This window comes from Patagioenas fasciata, chromosome 10 (assembly GCF_037038585.1).
Source record: "Patagioenas fasciata isolate bPatFas1 chromosome 10, bPatFas1.hap1, whole genome shotgun sequence".
NCBI lineage: Eukaryota > Metazoa > Chordata > Aves > Columbiformes > Columbidae > Patagioenas > Patagioenas fasciata.
This window is the reverse complement of record NC_092529.1, coordinates 12009862-12026290: the sequence shown is the minus strand read 5'-3', so window position 1 is coordinate 12026290 and position 16429 is coordinate 12009862. Positions and strand designations below refer to the sequence as shown.

At 36.3% G+C, this 16429-nt stretch overlaps 1 protein-coding gene across 14 annotated transcripts in view; it reads right to left on the bottom strand.

Annotated features, from left to right (window-relative positions):
* The window catches only part of CACNA1D (calcium voltage-gated channel subunit alpha1 D), a 220274-nt gene that overhangs the window by 71088 nt on the left and 132757 nt on the right, over positions 1 to 16429 (bottom strand). For all 14 annotated transcript variants that reach the window (XM_071813160.1, XM_065845268.2, XM_071813153.1 and 11 more), the window contains 8 exons: positions 13005 to 13174; positions 6138 to 6225; positions 5402 to 5428; positions 4528 to 4688; positions 3716 to 3941; positions 3365 to 3572; positions 1529 to 1649; positions 362 to 476 (listed from right to left, as the gene is read on the bottom strand). In XM_071813160.1, coding sequence (XP_071669261.1) covers positions 362 to 476; positions 1529 to 1649; positions 3365 to 3572; positions 3716 to 3941; positions 4528 to 4688; positions 5402 to 5428; positions 6138 to 6225; positions 13005 to 13174 — 1116 coding nt within the window. The remainder of the gene's footprint in view (positions 1 to 361; positions 477 to 1528; positions 1650 to 3364; positions 3573 to 3715; positions 3942 to 4527; positions 4689 to 5401; positions 5429 to 6137; positions 6226 to 13004; positions 13175 to 16429) is intronic.

Sequence of the window (16429 nt, the reverse complement as noted above, 5' to 3'; positions counted from 1 at the left end):
TTTCTTCTTGTCTATATAAGGCTTAAGAGAACAGATTCCACAGAGAGCTGTGCACTGGCAACAACAGATACATTCTTGTTCTAATAGCGCAATAAATCCTATTATTGCAATGTTTAAATATCAGTTGGCTTATCATTACGTCCTTAATTCACCCGTTTTTTCCCAATCACTACCCATCTTTTCCCTAAAATCATACTAATTGGGTCTTGGTAAACGGTCTAGATAAACCCTTCCATTTTTTCCTGAGTCAAATAAATTCTGAAGATGATAAAGACGTTTATATAAAGAAAATCCTTATGAAAAAGTTCAGTGCATCCCTCCTTCCCTCTCCTGCTTATTCAACATGCCCACACTATTTTACCTCGCATTCTTCTTCCTTTCCTTTTCTTCAGCTTCTTCTTTCTGAGCTGTATTTAGACTTTCAGCATCTGCCAAGTTATCCACAGCAATGGCCAAGAAGACATTTAGCAGGATATCTATTTCAAATCATTTTAAGGACATTATGTCTTGCTATACTTGTTTGGTTTATTATCAGCATAAACACTGACAACATGAGAGAGATAAAATGCGTGTTCCCAACCTACAGCACAGAGTTTTGTGATGCTGGAGTGTAGTGCAAATAACACACATTTCATGGATTAGATTAATACTGGGTGAAAAGTCAGCAGAGATCCATTAGGATCACTGATGTTAAAACAGCAGAATACTTTTAAATAAATGAAACTCAACTTTATGCTAGTCTGAGACTGGTTCAAATATGAAACATTTTCTATTAAAAGTGAAAACTGTTCAGGAATTTTCAAAAATTCACTTTTATAGTGCAGTATCTTCTGTGTCTAAAACAATCTATATCAAATCCTGTACTTCAGTCCATATCAGTTAAGTACAACTACTGATACAAGTACCATATGGGACAGAAAATAGAATGTTTCTGCCCTTTTATCATCTCCTGACCTTTTAAGAACTCCTGAGAACAACACTAGTTTCTGTTGCTACATGGGGCCAAGGAAGTATTTCCAGCACACTGCGGGCAGGGAAGGGCAATGCTTCAGCAGAGTTAATCCTAACTGACCCAACATTTCTCCGTGCAGATTTCTCTCATCTGGTCCCTGCGCTATATGGTGGATCCCTGGCTCCGCTGTCAGTGTGTGTCAGAATTAACGGGGCTGTAACAAGCATCAAAATGATGAACAGGAAATTACTGCCATGGAGATCAGACTACATCCATGCATTTTTCAGAGGGATGTCAAACAGAGCCCAGCAGGCAGAACGAGGCTGTTTTCCCATTAAAGGAAGAAAGAAAAAATTCTCTGGTTTCTGCCGTTGTGGTGGCTGGCAATGGACTCAGAGATCACTGGCATCTCATTCATTGGGGAATGGGTGTATAAAGAAAAGTCTATTTAAAGGACTCAGTACACACAAAAAGCCTTTGTACGTCCACTGCAGTTTAATCCCTCCTAGAAAAATTTTGTGTATGTCCCCTGGCACAGCCCCATTTGGAGATGTTTCCAGTGAGTGCAAAGGATACAGTTGCCACAGATGAAGAGGATAATGAAATATATACAGACTATCATGCCTGACGATGATGGGCCACCATATGCCATTATGCCATCATACATAACAGCATTCCAGTCTTCACCTGTTAGAATCTAAGAAGCAGATACATTATCGGTAACTCAACATCAAAAAGAAAAATTGAGAAACACTTCTCCTCTGACCACAACACACAATAAGGCTAATGTTCTTTATACATAAAGCAATACCATAAGCATTTCATACATTGTTTTAAAATTTCCATTTAAATAAGCATCTCTGAAAGCTTGGGTTTAACTCTATTAGCTTTTATTTTATGCTACATGTGTACATCATTGAACACCAAGGGCAAAAATAATATAGAAGTTATAATTTATTGATTTTGGCATGCAAAGTGAGAGCCCTGATTTTCAGTTGTAATACATATGTGGCAATGCCTGCAATTGTTCATCACTCTTGAAAATCAAGTTCATGTACGTTTTAAGGTTTTCTTTGTTTTGAAACAGTGGCCACAAATCTTTTCTAGTGTATGCCATTTGCTAGTCCTGCAAATTGGTCTACACAGTTTCAGTTTTAATGGGGACTGGTTGGTTTTATGGCTACTGCCATAGCTTTTGAAATGGCAGCTATTTTAAACTGTATGCAGCTCAGTGTTGTGGAAGAATTGCATTATTATCTTCTTGGCTATTGTTTCACATAATTTCACCATAATCCAAAATAATTTTACAGAAATCTGTGGATTAGTTAAAAGGATAGTTTACAATGAGGCCACTACACTTTTTCTATACTGCAACAAAAATCCTGAGTATTACAATGCAGGCTATAGGGGCACTTCATATATTTCTCAGTAACTTCTTAAAAATTCTCAGTTCTATCCTGAGAAGATATGTAGTAGTGATGCTCTTTCCAAGTAATGAATTGGTTGTTCAAGAAAACCATATGCATGTCAATTTCAGACATTCATTTTTGGAGAGCTAAACTGATCAAGCTGGTTTTCATAGTTGTTGAGCATTCAGTGGGCTGGTTGTTCTTGAGTGTATTCCGAAACTGAGGGAAGCCTCATTCCTGTGGAAAGGAGGCAGACTAAAACAATCCAGCTCAACTGAGTTTGAAAGTACAGCCCTAACTTTTTAAAGGGGCAATGTCAGATCAAATGTGTACACTTTTCCTCTTAAGGGAATTTCTCATTAGGATTTCCTTATGTTAAAATTACATGGAAAGATTTTTTTTTTTGCTTGCCCTGGACAGCCACCAGATGGAACGTCTACCAGAGACAGGCATTGGGAAAAATAAAAAAAAAAGGACCATAAAACAGTGAAACGTAAACTGTAAGTCTTTTCACTACTAACAGACAAGTTGTTTTAAAGTTTCAATAAACCTGACAGCATCTCTTTAAAGAAATTCATACTTATTTTTACATTAGAGTAAGTAATATGACACATATGTAAATATGTACTCTTACAATGCTGCTCATTTTTTCCTGCTTGTGAATAGCTGAACTTTTATATAGCTAATGAAATGAAATTAAAACATTTTGATTAAAATAAAAATAACATTCCACATCTTTTTCTAGTCATGTTTTTGATGGACAAAGAAGATTTAATTTTGTGAAGTAATATGACAGCTATGTTACATAGATAGATCAAATAAGACATGAAACAAATGGTACAAATGATGCAGAGTCACCAGAGTACTGAATTTAATGAGCAGAATGCTACTTAAAGTAAACTGAATAAATAGTATCTGTGATTTTATTTTCAGGCAACATGATCACTTAAACAGCTTTGTTGATCAAAGGTAAAATGTTTCATACGGGATGAAAGAAAGTTACCTGGAATACAGTTAAAAGAGCTTGTGGAAAATTATCGAAGGTGCTCCGTTTTGTTTGAGTTTCATCAAAATTAAATTTGCCTCCAAACAGCTGCATTCCAAGCAACGAGAAGATTATGATGAAGAGGAAAAGCAGAAGCAACAGTGAAGCAATGGACTTCATTGAGTTTAACAAGGATGCTACCAAGTTGCTCAGGGATGCCCAGTGCCTATAAATTAAAATGCGTGTGTTAACGCACACCAAAAAACCCCAAACGAAACAGTAAAAGTGCAGTGCATGATGAAGTATTAGAAAAGAATTGCTGATCACTCTTCAGCTATCCCTAAAGTTAGCAGTATCAGTTAATCTTACCTTGTTACTTTAAAAATACGCAGGAGACGGACACAGCGAAACACTGAAATTCCAAGGGGTGACATAATTTCCAACTCCACCAAAATGGTTTCAACAATGCCACCACAAACAACGAAGCAATCAAAGCGGTTAAAAAGAGAAACAAAATAAGCCTGTAGGCCCAAGCTGTACATCTTTACTAACATTTCGCAGGTGAACAAAGCCAGAAGAACTTTATTTGCGATATCTGGAACAGAAGATCAAAAAAAAAAAAAAAAAAAGGACATGCCTGAATTGTCTCAGATTCCATTTTTATTTAAACATATTAACACTATACTTTTTATATTAGTTCGCAGCCTTTTGCTAAAGAAGCAAGTACTGTTTTTTACGTTGTAAACTATTTAATACTCAAGTATCAAAAGTTACACAAGGATGCAAAGTTTCCTGCCGCACACAAACTATTAATCTTTCCAATCCATTGTGCAGTTCATGACTGCTCAATTCACAGCTCAAGTCCACACTAACTTAAGCATCACAGCCCACAGCACGTTCTGCTGTGCCAGCTACCATTTCCTTCCTCATATTTCAAGCATGGCTTAAGAATAAAAGTGCAAGTATTTAAAATTTAGCATTGTCAGTTTTTTGCTGGTATGCCATTAAGCTGTGTTACCATTGTGGAAATAAAAGACATTTAGTCATTTTTTTGTATCTCCCTTTGGCTGGGCTGAATATCCTTCAGGACAAACAACAACAAAATGGCAAAGTACAAAAGTAGTGACTGATAGAACGCAACTATCAATAGTCAAAAACAGGACAAATCATTTTTATCGTACCTTGGATCTGGGTCAGCCAATCAGGTTGATTATAATGCTCTGATGAGATAGTTAATGTGTTCAGAAAAACCAAGACAATAACAAGCCAATAAAAGGTGACAGATTTCACTGCAGCTCTGCATTTTCTTCTATTAAATCGATTCCAGCGACGCCAGCGTCGACTGAAAATTCAAATAAAAACAAATTTATTATTATACAGAAAACACACATGAACTTAAGGAGGGTTTCTTCGGTGTAGAAAACATAGCACACAATGTGCGAGCAGGTGTATTTCTATAAATATGTGGACAATACTTCAGATGGTTGTGTAAATTATTACCAGCTGCAGATAGGAAGTGCTTATTTGTTATTCCTTTTTTAGATTTCATTATTGATTGTTAAATTTAAACCACAATTTCTGGAGACTCTAATTGCCTGTGACATAATTAGATCAAGCTGCATTTAACATTTCATTGAGTAACAAGATGTATCTATCTTCCCAGGCTCCATATACTTAATATCAGTAAAGAAAAGCCAATGAAGCAACTTAGAATTCAAAATTAAGAAATCTATTGGTTTTGTACTGGCACATCCAGGGTCTAAAATTAAGTCCTACTTTTGCTTATAGTACTTCCCTTCTGCAATCACACTTGAAAACAGAAGCTCATATTACAAAATATTCCTAGCAAGTGAAAACAGAGGCATAAATGTCAGCAAAACAAATTGGGGAGTTTGATTTCCAAGAGTGTTCACAGATACCACTGTATTCAGCAGTAACTGTCAGGAAGAACTTTCACACAGTAAAATTTAAAGTACAGTAACTAAAGAATAATTATATGAGATCATTATGATGTGTAAATAGTCACAAGGAAAAAAAAAAAATAGAAATACTGACCTGAATTTGGATTTTGAGATGGTTTGACTAGAAGGAAAGGAAAACACATTTTTTATAATACGGAAAAAATAATTTACACAGATTTGTTCTCTTCAGAATTTTGCAAAAAAAAATTCATTGGAATTACATACACATAAAACCAAACTTTTAACAAAATGCATCATTAATGCTGAAATTCTATTGTCTATTAATTATTTTCTGAAATAATATTCCTAAAGCTTTACAAATTTTCTAAGTGAAAGAATGGAAATCTCCTTCAGAACTAAATAAACTGCTCATGTAGAAGCTGCTTGGAAGTAATGAAAATGTGAGCAAATAAATATTGAACACCATGGGATATAGAAATACTCCCATACACTCAGCTATTGCCTAAAAAGTACGTTTTCTCCAGCTCATGCACAATTTAACAGAAAACATTCCTTTTTATATGTCACATGGGACTTTGTTCTTATTATTTTGGACAACAATAATATTTTATAAAAGCTTTCAGGAAAACATTACTCCACTGGAAGTTTAGTTGAATTGGTTTGTATCTTCTTGAGAATTCTAGGAGTGCTTGCATGCTGTAATAATTGAACTAATATTAAACTGCTGAAGGCAAAAAAACAACCCCAAGCATCATACAAAGCTTGACTATTTGAAAGGAGTTTTGTCTAAATAAACAACATGGAAAGATAGATTCTTTTACATTTTGAGACAATGAGGGTGGGTATTGAAAAACAGTCCGTGTACTCACCATAAGCTCCCACAGCATGCTGGGGTCTCTCCTTCTCCACTCACGTTCTCTGTGTTCACTGATTCAGTTTCGCTGGTGGGCATACTTGCTGTTAGGAGACAGAAATGGCTTTAGATTGACAACCAAGCAAGGCACTACACAGAAGGTGATCTCCCATTCTATCGCAAGAATGCCTCCGCTTTCTCCTGGACTAACAAGAGCTTGGAAGACCTGAGGACTAGCAGGTGAAGTCAGATACTTCATCAGTCCTCCTCTCGTAACAAAAGAAAGCACACAGAATTCCAAAGTGTATTGTAGGGGTTTTTTTTCTTCTCAAAGATTCAACATAACTGTTGAAAATGCACTATAACATAGAAGAGTTTTGCAACAAAGAGTATGCTGCCCCCAGGAAAGAAATAAACCTGAGATAGATTATGTGACCTTTCATTTTAAGAAGTGTTCTGTTAACATTTTGGAGGTGCTTACCAGTGTAAGTGCTGTTAATATGCTGGCTAATTCCAAGAAACGGCATTGCAGTTCTTCTGAAAATAGGAACTATCACACTCTGATCATACTGACCACTCTATGCTTTTCCTTCCATTATGAATTATCAAGGCAAGATGCTAGAAAGTAACTGTGCCTGCAAATACTATATGAACGGACAGGAGCACTGAGAATGGCAGAACGGGCATTAGAAAGGATGATGAGAATTACTACTAATAAAAAGGGGATTATTACATTTGTTACACAGTGAATTACTGTACATGTAGTGGATCATTACTGAATAGTCAGCAATTGTAGCTAATGTTTTTTTAGACAAAATTCATTTGCAGGTTGGTCATCACCATTTATCTTCAAATTAACTGAAATATAGAGAGAGGACAACATACGTCAAAAGGTGTTAGGAAATAATGAACAGCCAAAGTTCTCAGTACTTCCTAGAGGGGAGGACTACTTCCATGTCTGCAAAGCAATCATGAAAGGAAAACCACAGGATGTGTGCGATGTGTTTCTTACACTTGTGTTTCAAGTTTATCAACACTTCCCTTATCTAAAAGTAGTACCTAGAATCCAGTTCCTCAGAAAGTGTTACACAAATTCTATTTTTTAATATATGCCAAGTATTTTCTTCTAAAGTGTAAAGAAATATGATTTTAATTCAAGTCTACCTAGACTTGATGTGTTAACCCACAGTAAGAAATACCAGCCCTTTTTGAACATGGTTGCATGAAGAAAAACGAAGCACCAAAGAACAATAAAAATCTTTGTCCCTCTTGAAGCCAATGTCAGTTCTGCAAATTATTAAGTACAGCCAGAACATTACTCCCTATCTCAGACAGGCCTATTGCTCTAGCTCTGTTAGTGACTTGCAGGTGCTGTTACAAAAGCATAAGAGGAAAAAAAGAAGGATACACAGTTCAGTTTATGTTAGAAATTCAGCTACTATTATACTGTAGAAGACGACAGAAACACCAAGAAAGGCACCGTGTGGCAGTCTAGGTCCAGCAATGCTAGTGAGTCCTGAAATCTTTAGCCAGAAGAAAACTGCAACAGCACTGCATGACCACATCCAGTTTTGCTAATGCAAGCAGCCTGACATGTCTTGAAAAGACTCACTTTTATGACCTCAACGTTTTAAGGGTGGTGTTCATTGAGTAAAGTACAGCACAAAGAATGAATGTTCGAAAGACCATCTGGTCTCAGTAAGACCAGCATTGAGATCTTTAAATTGGTACTCCAGTTTTCGAAGGAAGATAACAAATTTTCTCTAGTCTTTATTTGCCTTTTGCCCTTCTTTTACTGCAATTCTTTTGGGAAGAATATCTAGATTTCTACATAGTATCAGCTCTCTTCAATTATGGTAACTGGTTTCAAATGAAAGAATGCTTGCATTAGCAATATACACAACCCATATAGCATGCAGCTTAATACTTTCCTGAGTATACAGAAAATAGGTAATTTTATTTCTGCAGATAAGAAAAGAAATCATTTTTCTCATGTTACAATGTTCACTATTTACTCTAAAAAGTTTTCAGATTTTGGAGCAGGGATTTCAAACCCCACTCCAGCACATAAATAATGCATAGTTATGAGCAAGTCAGTGTCCATCAGCATTGATATGCCAAAACCAGGACACCGAGCCAGCAGGAACTGGAAGAAATAAATTCCATAATCCTGCAATATGACAATTTAGTGTTAGTGCAGAATCCAAAAGCAGGCTAAATTAAACCCTGAATAACTGAATCTTGGTGTCAAGTATCATCATTATAAATGTTTTCCTCTGTAAATAATATATCTTAAAATCTGGTTCAAATTCAGTTATGCATTTTTGATCCACAGGTTGATCGCATTTCCACACTGATACACCTTGGACAGCCTTCTGGTTACCCATGATGAAGGAAAAGAGCTCCAGAAGCGGAGTGATCTGCACAGTTAGTCAAATACTCAGTAATAGTTTCTGGAGAGAATTTTACAACTATTAAAAAAGGTACTATACTGGCAAAATTTTAGATCAACCTTGCAAAATAGTCATCTTTTGTCTGCTAGTAATATCCAACCAATTCCATGTGCTCCATCAGTACATGGATTTTCTGAATCCTCTAGACCAAATCTTTGAGGCAGGAAAACAGAACAAAAAAATCCCCAGAGAGGCAACATTATCATTGCAAATTCATCTCAAATTTTCCTAAGTCTGTTGTATGCCCAGAAAACACATCAGAAAGGAGTGGCACTATCGATTCTGACTGTGAAGCTCCCCCAGGGTAAATTCAGTTTAAGGAGGGGGCTGCCTGGAAGATGTTCTACATGATACTCCAGTGAGGTATCTGTTTTCATAGTGCAGATTTAATGTTGATACGCTATCAACAATCATTCTTATAGGCTTCTCTTCTTGGAAACTCAATATAAGGTTGAATGGTTGCATAGCAGTGGAAGGAGAGCAAATTAATTAGTCTTCATTACAGAAGCATCACTGAACCAACCACTTCTAGCCTGAAGGATGACATTATGAATCTTGGCAATAGTAGTATACTCTACAAATGAGGTGCTTTTAATAGATATAGAGGCAGAGGTAATACAACAAAAAATATTTAGGGTGGGATTTCTAATCCAGTGGTAGTCCCATAAATACAGTAAGAAATAGACTTAGGCCACAAACTTGTACTTTAGCAAGGTCAGGTACTAGTCACGAGACAGCATTTGCGACCAGTAGACAACAGCAAGTTTCCAGCCTGTTCCATGCCGCTTCATGACTGACATCAGAACCTGAACCTGCTAGATTAAAGGCTATGTTGAAACAAATATCCAAAGTAAAATTGCAATGGCTGTTTTTCAGCTATTTTTATAGAAAAATTATTCCAGCTTGTTAAGCTGTGCAATGTTTTAGACAATATATGTAACAGTTACACAAACAGTTTCAAGAAGACTTCAGTATTTGTAGAAGATGAGTCTATCAAGTCCTAGCAATTGCTGACTTAATATTCTACATTTTGTAAAGTAATTTGTTGAGATTTGTCAGCCTCAGTCTGAGCCACAACAGTGATGCTTTGGACAGCAAGGAAGTCAGTTGCTCTGATAACTTTTTTCTAGGATTAGAACTAGATCTCCTAATTATTATGAATGTGATTATGTTAAATCGATATGTTTGCTCGTATTAAAAGAGTGTGCATATTTGAAACAACTACCATAGTCTAAAGTCCTTGTCCGTCTGCATTGTGGATGGGGAAGAAACTGAATGAGACACAAATTAAAGAAACAAAACCATCAATAACAAGAGGAGATACAGTAAAAGTTTGGTTTGGTTTGTCAAACTCTACATTTGAAGTATTATAAATAAACAGTAAATATCATCATACTGTTCTAAGTTTACATTATGATCCATTATTAAGCTTGTAAAATACTTCTATTAATTTCTTCACACCTGAATTAAAAACAAACAAACAAACAAAAAACCAACCAAACAAAAAAACACCACATCACACAACACACACAAACCCCCACTTTTATCTGTTTCACCTGACTTTTGAAAATGAAAATGTATGTTTCAACAAGAACACTCATGGACAAAGACCCTTCAGGGGAAATCTAAGTGCATTAAAGCCTATGCTTCTATGTTTTAGGAAGGTAAAGCACTGCAGCACCAGCCCATTTCAAATACGCACTTCAAACAGCACAACTGCGTGCACGAGCATCTACATGCTGAATAAGTACGTGCCTTTGTTACAGAAAACACGTACAATATGTGCTTTTACAAGCTATCACATCAAATGCAGTATTGGCACAAAAGAAAGTTCAACTGCAAATCAGAACATCTTTTACCATGTTTATTGGAAGAACGACCAAAGCAGCTAAGTCTGCTTTTCTTCTTTTCTTCCATTAAATCGGCCAATGTAACCCCTTCGCGTTACGTACATGTAATCCCAGCATTTACACAGCAGATGGCAGCAGTTGCAGCACAAAAAATAAAAATACGTCCACATACACAACACAAGCAATATTAGGCAAAACAAATTGAAATTACCAGCAGCATAACTAATCAGAGCAAAATCACTCACCTCTCAGTGATTTTTGCATTTTGAGCTAAACTCGCAATGCTTTCAAGTCAATGGAAGCTTTTTCATTGACTTCTGGGTAACTAGCTATTGGGTCATAATAAAGTCTTGCAACTTTTACTAAAGGCATATTTACAGTTCTAGTAGTTGAAAGGTATTCCACTATTCAACATCACTGAATATCTGCCCACTATCAGCAACAGAGATGCATAGATACAGCGGGTTCATACATAAATGACTTAATGACTACTTTGGTTAGAAATTTTAAAGTGCTGTGGTTGAAGTAACCTAAACTACGTTTTTAAAGGATTATATAAGAAGCTCTTAATCATTGATTTAACTGCCTCTGAAACCTGTATCTTTTCCTGCCATAGACAGAAGAGATCTGTATCCTAAACCGAGAGCTCCTCCACATCAATGAAGAGCATGATGGCGATCTTCCATCACCATAAATCAGCAGTAATCTTGATCATGCATAGGTTTAGGTATTCAAAGTAGGTACATGGTTGCCTAGAAGCCTGCAAATTAATTGCTCTGCCTGTCTTGGGAACCAGCCCTACCTTATGCTTCGAAGACAGTGCTAGAAACATAGTACCAATATATTTGGACTACATTTATTTCCTAAGCTTACTAGTCAAGATTATTAACCTGGTGACAACTATTTAACCTGACTCCCAAATGCATATCTCATTATCATAAGTACGCACCTAATCCAAAAGCTTCTCATGGAATAACTGGAGAGATAGTTTGTGCTCTCATCACACCTCCCCAGGCAATGTGATGTGCAGCACAGCGTGTTTAAATGCAAGGAGGTAGAGCAATTCAGCAACTCTTCCTCCTTTACACCCTGTTGCAGCTGATATTAAAAATTAAATATTTAAGCTCATGTGCACAAATCCAGAGGAGTGCTAGCAGATTGCTATTCACTGGAAATTTCTACTCAAAATACATATGTATGCTTGAAATAAAATTCTTGAGATTTGGTTTAAAGTTCTTTTAATTACTTGCCTATTTTCACTTTGCAAGTCTCCTCCAACTCTTAAACTGACCCTAAAATTATGTCTAAGCAAACAGTTCAGAGCCAAAAGCTCTATCAAACTCAACAACTATGCACTCAAGTATTTTTGATTTATGAAAGACCCATTTTACTACTTCTGAAAAGTACTATAGTTTAAAAGTGCAGGTCACAATAAATTAGCAACATTAGAAGAAAAAGAACAGTAAAAATGTATTATGTCAATAATATTCCAGGATGTTTTTGACAAACAACTTGTAGATGCATTTTCTTATATATACACTCAGGTGCATCTAAATGAATAAATACCATGACCTTCCAGAGTATCACAAGAATAATAAAGTGATACTTACCATTAGTCTATATATTGAAATTTGGACTTCAATATTCTATTAAGTATTAAATCATAAACTATATCCTGAATTAATATTCTCATTTATGTACAGCACTAAAAGTGCTCATGAAATTTTTACTACTATGTGAACATGCCTAGGAGGCTAAAATAATCTCTACTAAATTTTGACACAAAAATATTGCTGTTACTTGAAATTTCTGCCATAAAGTAATCAATTCTAACTTTTTACAATTGTTGCAATATTATGAAACTAACTTGCTTCTTTATGCTAGGACTCAGGTCAGAAGCACTTGAGGGCCACTACAGCATAAATTACCTTTCCCATAATACACTATATACTACTGTTGAATAAATACATTTTAAGTAAGTGATAATTATACTCCCTAGTGTCACACAAAAATCCCCCAAGATTTCATTTCACACTCAGTTAATTCATCTAGTAAAAAAGATTTTTATATACTTCTATTGAATACCAGAAAGACCCAGAACATCCTCTCCCTACTTCAAAACTCAAAAAAATCCTCACTATTATCACAAGGTTATTTCTTGACTGTAGTTTTGGCTGTATTTTGTATAAGCTTTTTATATTATTATTATTTCTATTGCATGCACCTAGAGGTAAACACATACTCTTCTTGACTGAGGATTTATGGTGATACTCGCATAGTTTGTATGCACTAACTTTTTACAGAGCACAAATAAGGCAAAGTTTTTAAGTCTTGGTAGTGACTGAGTGCAGACAATGATTTGCACATGGACAGCTGAGAGCAGAATTCTGTTGTACGGTTCTGAATTATCTTCCATGACTAAGGATCAATATATTATGGGACATGACCACTCTTCTAACAAACGCTTTTGCAAACTGCAAATCAGAAAGCAACATCAGACAGGCTGCACTCACTCCAGTGTAACACCCCTAAAGGCAGTCGAACTGTTTCACACAGTAGTAGAGAGTAAAGAACACATACTGTTCCGCTTGCCTTCTTCATCAACCTCTTCATCATTCTCAGGGTCAATGTCTTCTGCCTGTGTAATCCAGTCTAAATATCCCTTGAGATCTTCTTCAAGCTGCTGTTTTTCACGTAGTTTCTGGAAGTCCCCGCGGGCCTTGGCTTTTTCTCTTTCCTTGGAAAATTCTCTATCAAATTCAGATAAAGCAGAAAAAAATACTGATTGTCAACCTCCCAGGCATTTTCACCTAGGTCTTGACATTGCAGACTAACATACTGACATAGAAAACAAACTGAATAAACTACACTGAAGACTTGAGAGCTGCTTTGAAAACAAGACAATGATGCAAAGAAGTCATGGCAAATCCCTATCACATACAACAAAACCTTCAGAGCTTTTATGATTTAATTGAAAATTAAACAGTGTTCTTGACTCTTCCCATCTGGGAGGAGTCCAGTCCCCCCCATTTAGTTATGCGCTCTTTTATACAGATTTTAAAATAAATTTTATCTAATGGCTATGAAGACAAATTGACTTACAGCAACAAAGTAGTTTCAGAGAGCTGAGTATTAGTCTCAGTGAAAAGGAAATTCTAGCAGCCAGTTCCAGAATCCTTCTTCCAGCCACAGTTTATTGCTCGTGTGCAAACACACTTATTTCAGTGTTCACAGAATTCCACTAATAAGTTGCCTCTTAATTATACCATGCATAGACACCTGTGATGTTTGAGATCTGGATATTTTGCCCATTTGATCTCTGTAACAGAACCTAGAAATCCTGTTCTCACAGACAAGAAATACATCCTTTTGTATAAATTGAATCCTCTGTCTCATTGGTCCCATCTCAAGACAATGTATCTGACCGTCTGTCTAGATTAGTTCATGATACAAGACAATCCCTAAATTATCACGGAAAGATAATTAAAATAAGTCATGCTCTCTGTGAAGGAGGTTGGACAAAATGGCCTACTAAGGTCTCTTCCAACTTGAACTGCCCCATGAATCTGTGATTCCCTTAACGATACATAACTCAAGACAATTACTGAGGAAATTCTTGCACTATGACATTTCATAAGCTGGCATTATGACAACATTTGGTGTGATACACACCTGCAAACACCTAACTCCCTTCACTAGAAGGATCAAACATTTTCCAATTTCTCTGAGTATCAATATGTATGATTAGGGGTAGGCAAGCAGCTTTTGGAATGTATTGTAATTATATACTGATTCAGTATTTAAAATTAAGGTTGTTCTGACTAACCTGTTAATCTTACAATAGGGTTGAAATTAAACCTAAAAAATGGTTGTAGTTATTATATTTACTCCGAATTTGCAACGTCTTTATTTATTCTGAACTTTCACTTTAAAGTGACAAAATGACCTTGATGTGGCATGTGAATGTGTATATTGGTGGGGCGAGGGGCATTAATTGACTAAGCTGACAAAATTGCACTCAAAGGGCTGTTGTTGACTATACTAACATTCATAATGGTCTCTCCACTAAAATGTGATTTAAATTAGGCTCCACCCAAGTTGCAAACTGAAAAATCCTGAGGAGCTAGTCTGTTTTGACACCAGCATATATGAAACAAAAATCACGCCAATTGCTTGTAAAATTTCAGTTTAAGAATAAAAAATATTTCAGTAGTTTTCAGAACGCATAGGATGCAATGAATGTGGTTTTGTCCTAATTTCAAAAACTAGAAAAAGCCAAGCTTACTACTGTCTCATATTTTAAAGGACAATATGATTCAAAATTAAGGTTTCAGGCTACCAGGGTTAGAAAGAGTGTTTCGCAACCCTCCGCTTCTGAAGAATCTTACAAAGCACCTCTGCATAACTTGTATAACAACACCTTGTTATTTCTTCTTCAAAACAGTCTATTGCTACCTAGATGGAGGCCATTCAGGTTTTTATTTCACTGTAAATGCAAATAGATCAGACAACCCAGTCCTAGCCATTCTAATTTTGATCTAGTTAAATATGACTAAAAATTGTAGCATAAGACAATTTCCTATAAACTGAGTAAAGATTTGAATTGCAGCCTTAGTATAAATAACTCAGTCAATTGCACCTGCAGCAGAAAGGAGACATGACTTGCAAAATAGAGCATTATATGGAGACTCACCACCACAATTTAAATTGCTTTTAGTGATAACTAAGCTCCTACATAAAATGCAAGTTTTACTTCTAAAAAAAATTCCTTGTCTCCTTGCAGAAAGATGATCTCAGTTCTCAGTTTAGGCACAGCACCACCATCATCATCAATGGTCGCTGAGGCAGAAGCATAAAAAATGCAGGTTTTGAGTTCATGCTTCAATAGTCTGGGGCAATCGTTTTCATGCCAGCTTTTCATTTCTTTAACAGAGTGAAATAACTCCTGCTGGTATGCATCAGCTGGGAATGGTGTGGTGCAACAGGGTGGAGGTGGCAGCAGGGAGTACCTACTGGGACTCAATTACAGCTCTCTGGTTCTCACATCTTAACCTGAGGCAGTGTTATGTTAACCAAAAATCCTAAGAGGACAATTTGATTAAATGTGAGTACCTGGTATATTTTCCCTTCTCTCTGTACTTCAAGGAGATAATAACTAAGGAGACACCTATACTGGCCTCTTATCATTTGAGTGCTCTTCCATGCTAAAGGCTAGACACTTTTCGTATGGGGGCTTGTGCAGTAACATGCATGTTGCTCTATCTCCTGTGCATCACTAAGCATTGATGATAGGAAATAAATGGTTGCCTTCAATGTCTAAGCATAAACCAGGATACTAATTCATTGGTCCTTTTGTGCCACTGCAAATGCAGTAAGAGAGAAAATTCATCTACTCCAGAATGCAACTTAATGCATGCAGGATTTGGTAGGTGGAAAGCGTTATGCTGATGCTATACGTAGAACTGTCACCCAGACATCCTAGACTCATTTATTCAGAAAACAGCCACATAATAACAAAAATGTACTCACAGGAGTACAGTGTTGGCCACCAGATTCACAGAAGAGGTTTCACACAGTGGTAACCATACCAACCAAAAAAGTGGCAGAATCAAAACAGAGAACTCAAACTGCTCAAACTGTACAGGTAAGCATGGGCAACAGTTCACAGCGGGGTGCAATGTGTAACAGATGGAAAGAGACATAAAAAAGGTTAAGTAACATCACATCTTTAACTACTGGAGATTTATATGAATCCTTGTTAAACCTTATTTTAGAAATAATAAAAACTCATAGGCTGAACAGCATAGAATTATTTCTGCAGCAAAAAAGTTCTAGCAGGAGTTTTCCTTGAGCAAGGAGTACTGAGTTCTTGACAGAGAGATGCAAACTGGATTTATCTACCCATTATTATTTCCATACAGTTCGTTAACAACTCACAAAATGTAAATTCAATGGTTTCAGCACAACCTCTGTGTACAGAGGGCCTGTAGAACAATATTGTGCCA